This window comes from Hylaeus volcanicus, chromosome 8 (genome assembly GCF_026283585.1).
Source record: "Hylaeus volcanicus isolate JK05 chromosome 8, UHH_iyHylVolc1.0_haploid, whole genome shotgun sequence".
Lineage (NCBI taxonomy): Eukaryota > Metazoa > Arthropoda > Insecta > Hymenoptera > Colletidae > Hylaeus > Hylaeus volcanicus.
This window is the reverse complement of record NC_071983.1, coordinates 7,271,773-7,280,483: the sequence shown is the minus strand read 5'-3', so window position 1 is coordinate 7,280,483 and position 8,711 is coordinate 7,271,773. Positions and strand designations below refer to the sequence as shown.

Sequence of the window (8,711 nt, the reverse complement as noted above, 5' to 3'; positions counted from 1 at the left end):
TCAATTTCAGCATACGAGTATTCCTTGTATCGTTGTATATAAAGTAGTTTTATTTTCTTTTATTACAACAGCTTGAATAAATTGCAAACCCACACATTGGATTCGCCTGATATATACTAAATACAAAATATCTAAAGGTATAAAAGTTTCTCAAGAAAAAAATGATCATTTTTCTGTTCAATATTTCTATTATGTGCTGTACTGAAGTATAAAAAAAAATCCTTATCTCGTGTATGTAACAATAATGTAGTGGTGAGTGAATCAGTACAATCCACGGCTTTTAAGTAAATAGGAACGAAGTTATAAATAGCGTGTCTACCGTGATAGCAAAAATACATTTAGCTAACGAAATATAAATTCTTAAATTAGATAAGCCACATGATTATTTTCTCCGAGTATTGGCGACTTCGTATATATTTGTTGTGGTATAAAAATGTTTCAAACTTCTTGACAAACAGGGCCGTATGCATTGCCCCTCTGGAAGCATTATTCACTGGAGGAATGTACTTAAAAATACAATTCATTAGAAAGTATTTGACTGTTTTTACAAATATTGCACTGTAATGTATATAAAGGTAAAGAGTATGTTTTGTTTCACTATTTTACACCCACATTGGTAAGAACAAGAAAATTGTACGATCTGGTACAGTATTCATATGTAAATAATTGATGTGCAAAAAATGTTTACATGAAAAATCTTATAGCAACAAGAATTACTTCTTGCCAATCATGGCTATTAATTCTTCCACCTTCTGAATGTATTGCTCTTTTGCGCTATCTTGACTCAAGCCCTTCTTACGATCCCAAGCATCCCACTTGGCTTTCCCTTTAAAGTCTAACATACCTGGCCTCGCTAGAAAAATGTATAAAATGATCGTTAAAATCACAAAATGTTAAAGATAATGATCTTAAATATACACAAAACTGTTACTTTATTACAAAATATATTTCTTTGGTTATTCAGTTGTTTAATTAAGTTTCTGCATGACTGTTAGCATTCATCATGCAATTAGCATTACAAATTAAGGTTTAAAGATCACTTTATTTTCTTTCATTTTGAAGACAATCCAAATGCCAAAGTCCACGTATGAGTTTTAACATATTTTATATCTTGCACCTAAGATAATAATACAGCAAACAATAAAATCTCTTTCCAACAATACAATAGCGCTTTACATTGATATCTATAAATTTGATAGTGCAACGATATAAATTATGCAGTTTTTTTTATTTATGTCTTAAAAAAAAAAACTTGTTTTACATACATGTATTACAGTCTCCAACAGTTGCTTGCTTGAATAATGAATATAATTCAAGCATATCGTTGTCTGAAGGTTGGGAACTTAGCTCCTTAACTTCTTCTACAGCTTTGTTAAATCTCTGAAAAAAACAAAGATTATTAGAAGAAGCAAAGCTTATATTCTACATTAAGAAGCACGATATGCAAACTTTCCTGGGATCATAGACCTATATCTTTTTTAAGAATTAATTTGCTAATGTGATTTCAAACTAGCTTAGCATTTATTTAACCACTTAACGTTCACTTTTTTCCCTCGCGGTTGATATTAAAAAGATAATTAAAATGCAGTAATTGATATTTACTTATTCGTTTGATTTTGTTATTTTTTTTATTGGTTATACTTTTAAAGTCTCGGTTTACCTCGATTGGTAGACAATCACAATATGTATTTAACCGAGTATACCATGGTATAAGAAGCTGAAGAAATTATTGAGCATAACCACGAAATATGGGAAATGCTGAATCGAGAAACACATTCGATATTAAAATATACTCACTTCGTCTAAAGACATTATGTCGTGGCAAATGAAACTTGTACAAAAATTCAGAAAAAGTCAACTCCTTATTCCAAGTTGGTTATGAAGTGCCGTTCACGAATCTACAGAACGACATCGAAAATACAGAGTCATTCAAGTCCCTCCCACTCCTGCCCTTGGCGCAACATGACGATGAGCATTAACACATTGTAAGCCAAGAATCCATGGTTATCGCGTGTTGCAATTGTATGATAACAGTCACTGAGTTTTCGAAGTCAGCTATTGATCGTGACATGAGATAATAATCTTACAATTAGGTACGAAATGGAGTATTCTCATTAAGGGGTTGCACCACATTGCTCATCCGAATTTTCCAAGCTTTTTCAAAAATTTTTATCGAACGATAACAAGATTTTATTTACATTGAAGTACATTAATGTATTGTATAAGTATTCAACTAGAAAATCATTCTTTATTTTTCTCATTTTTACAAAAATGCTCAAACCAGGTTCAAGCTAGAACAGCGGAACAAAATTAATTCCTTTGCTTAGTCCAAAATGTAGTGAAATACATAACCGTTTTTAAAAATATACACTTTTAATAAAATGACATCGTTCCAAAGTAAAACATACAAATGCTTAAAATTGCGGTACTTAAAGTTGGATAAGAAATACAAATAATAATATATAATAAAAAAATCCCTACGTATTTCACAAGAAAAACATACGATGATTACATAAAAAGAGATTCAACTCAATTGATTGAAAATTGGCGAGGCTAGAGTGCCCAGCGATTTTAAAAAAACGCGTTTAAAGTTTCTGTTACGCTGACACACGCCTCGATTTCTAATTAACGGCATATCATTTTCGTATACATATATAGAGAGTACTTTAAGCAATACAAAAAAGTAGTGTAACCCCTTAAGAAAAAACAGGAGTCCTGGCAAAAAATCAAAAAAATTAAAGTTGTAATTTAAAATTATTGACATTGAAATTTTGTAGAAGAGTACTCTTCTATAATAACGTTATTCCTCTATAGAAGTCTTCTATAGTGTCTTCGTCTGTAAAATAAGAATTAGTTATACTAAACTTATATTTAGATACCATACATTGAAAAATAAGTTGACCACATCGAATCTGCCATTTATCGAAATTTGCAGCCTAAGTAAATTATAAATCCGAAAATTTTTTAGTTTTGGTTAGGGTTTTGGCGATTTGAATCGCTGTGTTTTCTTGCGTTTTTTTATTGCGTCTAATGGTTTGCTCATCTAATGGATCATAAAAAAAAGTAACATCTATTGCTTCATCAAATCGTAGACTTCAATCGATTACCCCATAAGGTCTCGCTAATGTAAACACGAGCTAAACTGATATCGAATCTGTATAACGTGAGTTTCACAAAATTTGAATTTCAAATAAGGTTAGGTAAAATTCTTGCTGAGATAAAAATCTTAACCAAGAAATAAAAGATAAATAACATTTTATTCGTTACTGATTAAATGGAACTCTAAAATGATAATTAAATGATAAAATAATACTTGTAAAATAATATTTTTATTCAATGAAATAACCATCTTGATGAAATCGTTATACGTTGACTTTGTTAGTTATCTATTACACAAATAAAATGTTACTTATTTCTGATCTCAACATCAGACTTCTCAAATAAAAACTTTGAACAAGTCACGCTTATTCGAATACTACAAGATTATGCCCAAGTACAATATAGAAAATAATACAATGAAATAACCATCTTGATTAAATCATTATACGTTGATTTTATTCGTTATCTGTTATACGAATAATATGTTACCCATCTCTGATCTCAACATCAGACTTCTAAGATACAAACATATTTGGTTCATGTCCAAATACAATATACAGTGTATGATTGTAGTGTCATTACTACGTAATAATTTATTGACGAATAAATTGATTGATCATGGATTAAGTTGGGAACCCCTGGCGCAGAACGTGTAACACCGCCATTTTTTCTTTTTATTTCCACACAATACAGGTAGATGGCGACACCAGTCCGCGTAATCATTTCCACGTAAAAAATGGCGGACTGCAAGGGTGCGTTTTGTGATTCTTTACTCGCGCGAGTAAATTTTTGATAAACCGTGGGCAATCGTGTAAATTAATAATGCTCGAAGATTAGCAGAGTTATCGTCGTAATGTTCACGTACAAGATCGAACCATTTGTCTGTAACATTTGCTCTCGCGAGTGTTCGACAGATCGACGAAGTAACATTGTTTGACAATCGTTCTAATTGTTTGTTTCGTGTTTCATCTAGAGAGCAAAGAAGAGACGAACAGGCCGTCGTATATTTTAAAGGTAGATCCGCCGCAAGATCCGTCAGAAGACTTGTCTAAAAATTCTACGAGCGGTAAATATACTCTCTTGCTTTTTCTTACAGATCACTTTGCTTCTTGTACACTTTTTTGTACAGTGTTTTTTACTTGTATTCGATATACATATTAAGATAGAAGTGCAGTTTAAACGTTCGTCGTTGATTTAGGCAGTACATAGATCGCGTTCCATATAGGTTATAATATGTAATTAACCACTGTTAAAGTTTGGAACATTATCGGTGAGATCAGCTTTCATCTAGTAATCATTCCAAAAACATGAACATATATTTTATTGTTTCAGAAAAGATGGAAAGTTCTTCTATGGAAAACGACGCTCAGGAGTCTTCGTCAAGTTCTAACAAACTCCCCAATAAAACACATTGTAAGTTAATATTCTTTTGTCATTGGAAGTATTTTTTACAATCATTAAAATAATAATTTATACTTTTTGTCCTTAGATCCTGTATTAGCTGCTGCAAAGTTTGGAAATCCATTCGGGAGCAATGACTTTTCAGATTCCTTACCTAACAAAACAAAGCCATCGATATTGAGGCCATCTCAATTGGGCGCAATGGCAAATAGTCAACTTGTTAATAAAACAGTTCTGCAACCAGCAAAATTCCAAAATCCCTTTACAAAAGTCACTGACATCGTTTCAGAAGAGAAGAATGAATCTGTGAACCAAAATAATAAGAGCAAAGTAAAAGAAAGTAACAGCGAAGAGACACCAGCAGAGGAACCGAAGCCTACCTTCCTACCGCTAGGTGCGAGTACAAAGGATAGCGAAAGTAATAGTGTAAATAATACAGTGACACCTTGTGCTTCGGAACCGAGTTTCGTCTTTGGCCAGAACTTAAAGGAACGAGTTATGGTTGGAAACGATGCGGAAAGCACCGAGAATACAGAGGGTGAAGAAAGAAAGGAGGAAGCTGCCAGCGAAAATGGTTCTTCCGAACTTCTCTTCTCGAATGCCCCTGCAGTGTGTCGCACTACAGCTCGGCCAGGTCTGACGTTAACGCAAGCGGCGCAAGAACTAGAGGAGGCGAATCGCGCGAATAAAAGGAAGTACAATCAAGTGACGCCGTTGACGGGTGAAGAGGGAGAAACGAATGTTGTTCAAATAAATTGCAAACTATTTGCATTCGATAAAGCCAGTGGCGGTTGGCAAGAGAGAGGAAGAGGAACATTACGACTGAACGATCGCGACGAGGAGTCCCGATTGGTAGGCCGCACCGCGGGCACCCAAAGATTAATATTAAACACAAAAGTCTGGCCAGGTATGACCGCGGAACGAGCCGCACCCAAATCATTAAGATTAACAGCTATGGACGTTCACGGAGACATAAGAATCTTCATCGTTCAAGCTGCACCTAAAGAAATCGAACAGTTGCACAAACTGTTGCAGCAGCGAATCAAACGCGCGCAAGAACGCCAACCGAAGAAATTGGCAACTGATCACTGACAATCGTTCAATCATCGCTGTGAGACGTTTGCCCTTTGTTACCCAGAAATCGCTAACATGTGAGAAGAGTGGAAGAACTTTTCGAGTATCGGGCCCTATCTAGTACACGTGCGCAATAGAACGGCTATAATTTGTGCCTTCCCTTGGAAGTTTTAGATCTGGATCCCGTGGCACTGGTGTTTGCAGGCAGACAACAACAACAACAACAACAACAACAAATGAAGTCGTAGCTGTCCCTCCCTGCTCACGCAGATATTGGATTATTCTGATTTCGCGTTACGAGGCCCTTTTGTAATCATTCCTAATCGATACTTTTCTTTTACACGAAATTCGAGCCAATGTTTTTAAAGAACGCGTTCATGTGCATGAGTCACGGAAATACTAGGTAGCAAATTTTGATAATAGTATGTTATAGACGACACAAAAGGATCATGGAAGTATTGTAAACGAAAAACTGGGAAAAGATACCATGATACAGAGGAGTAGCGTTTTAGTTTGTGGGAATAGGTCTCCGCGGAGATTACATTAATTTTTATCGTAACGATACTCGCGTATCATTTTAGATTTCAATTCCTCGTCGACTAGACGAACAACGATACTTTTAAACAACGGTCTTATTACTTTCCATTATTTAACGCGAACTTCTGCCGTGAGCGAAAGAACAGCTCGATGCACGCGTTGCACTTAAGAGGGGGAAGCCACCTTGGACGCGTTAAAATCATTGATAATTCAACAATTTCTTTTTTGAAACAGTTCACTTAATGTAGGCAAGTCTTTTTCGAATAATTATATATTTTCATTTTCTACATGATATATACTGTGGAAGTATATATGAATTTTTTAAAATATCAATTTTTCCAAGAATGGTGAATAGTTGATAAAGTTGTTTTTACCACAACAATGTCTGTAGCAAGAAATGTTTTCAATTTATCGTATATTAAGTCAATAGTTTTCGAAAAAACAATTGTCGAATATAGCTATAAATTTCACGCGTCCAAGATGGCTTCCCCCTTAACGAGGGAACGTCTTCACTGTACGTGTTGCAACACGTTATTCAAGATTCTCGCAAGCACAAAAGAAAGCGTTATCGTACTATCGAGCCTTGTAACTATTTGTACTTGTACTTTAGTTTGTAAATAGCGCCAGGAAGACCCTCAGTCTGTTTTCTCGTCGTGTCTCGTGCGTCGGTGAAGTTGCAGGCTGTGTTCGAGGCAGCTTCTCTCTCTCTCTCTCTCTCTCTCTCTCTCTCTCTCTCTCTCTCATTTTGCTTAGCAATATTCATCATTCGAAGCTCCTCCGATTGCGAAAACCAACAACTGGAGGGGGTCGAGTCACAATCGTTTAATGTGACGCGCAGTAAAGAAGAAGGATATTATTACTTAATGCTATCCAAGATAAGGTCACAATACAAAATTCACTATACACATCGTTAATTACTGAAAAATACAAACGTTTGCATAAAAATGTACGCAGTAGTCTGTGTTCTCATTTCAGCCTTTGGATTCATTTGGATGCATGAGTGATAGAATATCGACGTCCTAACAATATGTACAGCTGTTGGCTGGCTCTTACGTTGGTTCTTAATAATAATTTTCTTTTTAGTTTACATTGGGTTTCTTTTTTACACACTTATAGTTTGGCTGAGCCTGTGACATAATTGTAGATAAATAGAAAGTATTAAGGAAGTATGGAGATGAAACAAATTCCATACAATTTTTATTTAATGTTAATACTGGTTACAACACTAAAGGAAGCGGTCATCCAATTATGTTGCTTAATGTAATCGAAGGATGACTATTTTCCGATAAGGTTATCTTAAATACACGATATTTCTCTCATCCTAAATATATATTTGGTTTATTCCATAAACTTTCCAACTTGGCATTTCCCAAACGTTTTTGGTCACCAAACACCTTTCATCTCGTAATATGTTTAAAAAATATTTGTATTCTTTTATGGTTAGATGGGCTTTTAAATGAAAAACGTATAATTAATTTTGAAATACTTTTTATTTTTGGTAACAAAATCAGAATAACGATATATGTCTATGGTATATAAAATTAGTTAAAAGTTAAAGATGTATTAATGATGTATTGATGATGTACATACCAAAACAAAATAAATCATGGTTTTAAAAAGAAAAAAATAGTTACACTACAGTTTGAGTTCTTTGCAAATATAAAGCCTCCCAAAGTATAACGTTTGTCTTTTCGATTAGTAACCTATTCCAAAAATAGACAACACAGACGTGATATCTTTAAAGTGTTCTTTTTCTTTTACTTTTGTAGGTGGAATATTTCTTTAGAAAATGTGGCAATTGGTTTGTTTCTAGACAAGGTGGCATATTATCAGCAGTCTATTGCATATGTAGAATTGTCAGAAATACAAACAACTTTATCGTTACAATATTGTTACCATTACTTAGCGTATATTACTATAACGCGTATAACTATAATTACAACATAGTTGCGCAGTTACAGTCCTTTATTTATTAATTTTCTCAAGCTTTGCGACCCATTCAAGGTCAAGAACATAAGATTATTGTACCTGCTTGAATTACTGTACTTACCCATATTTCTTATTGAAATGTTTACATTTCATGCTCAATATTATGGTCTGTGTTATGTCTGAGTTAGTGTTTACTTCTATTACAAAATGTGCAGAATTATTTGAGAATTATTTCGCAAAGAATTTGCTGATATTTAATGGGATGTATCGTTATTCGAAAGAAGAGAAGATAGGTACGCTGCGTATTTATTACGAGTACGATAAAAATAAAAGACGAAGCAAATTAAAATATACTCAAAGGTCTCTCCCCTTGGCTTCGTACTGCACCACGTTCTTGCCAACAGTGCTCGGTCCCTATATTCCTATGTCCGTGATCGCTTTTACTCACTAGTGTAATTTTTGGATATGGTAGTTGGTAAGCCTTATGTAAGACCGCGTTCCTGCGAAGCTTTTTGTAAGAGACGCTCCTTAGAAGCAAAATAGCAGTCAGAGAGTAAACATCTACATAAGTGAATATAAGAAATATAAAAAAGAATTAAAAAAAGAAGAGCAGCTTCTTTCTCACCGCGTGTGTGCAGTTCTGCTACAGTTTTAAACTTAGTGGCGCCATC

General features: G+C 34.3%; 2 protein-coding genes across 3 annotated transcripts; one reads left to right on the top strand and one right to left on the bottom strand.

Moving 5' to 3' along the window:
* Positions 1 to 20: 20 nt before the first annotated feature.
* Positions 21 to 1,958, bottom strand: LOC128881266 (acyl-CoA-binding protein-like). Its single transcript, XM_054132158.1, has 3 exons — positions 1,798 to 1,958; positions 1,266 to 1,380; positions 21 to 853 (listed from the first exon to the last, which is right to left on the bottom strand). The coding sequence occupies exons 1-3, from the start codon at positions 1,810 to 1,812 to the stop codon at positions 714 to 716; spliced, it is 270 nt and encodes an 89-aa protein (XP_053988133.1). The 5' UTR covers positions 1,813 to 1,958; the 3' UTR covers positions 21 to 713.
* Positions 1,959 to 3,799: 1,841 nt separating this feature from the next.
* LOC128881264 (ran-binding protein 3) lies at positions 3,800 to 7,198 on the top strand. Of its 2 annotated transcripts, none has more exons than XM_054132152.1 (4): positions 3,800 to 3,851; positions 4,073 to 4,165; positions 4,432 to 4,512; positions 4,589 to 7,198. In XM_054132152.1, the coding sequence occupies exons 1-4, from the start codon at positions 3,836 to 3,838 to the stop codon at positions 5,590 to 5,592; spliced, it is 1,194 nt and encodes a 397-aa protein (XP_053988127.1). In that variant the 5' UTR covers positions 3,800 to 3,835; the 3' UTR covers positions 5,593 to 7,198. The 2 variants fall into 2 exon arrangements, with proteins under 2 accessions (XP_053988127.1, XP_053988128.1); XM_054132153.1 differs by lacking the exon at positions 3,800 to 3,851 and adding an exon at positions 3,961 to 3,979.
* The last annotated feature ends 1,513 nt before the right edge of the window (positions 7,199 to 8,711 follow it).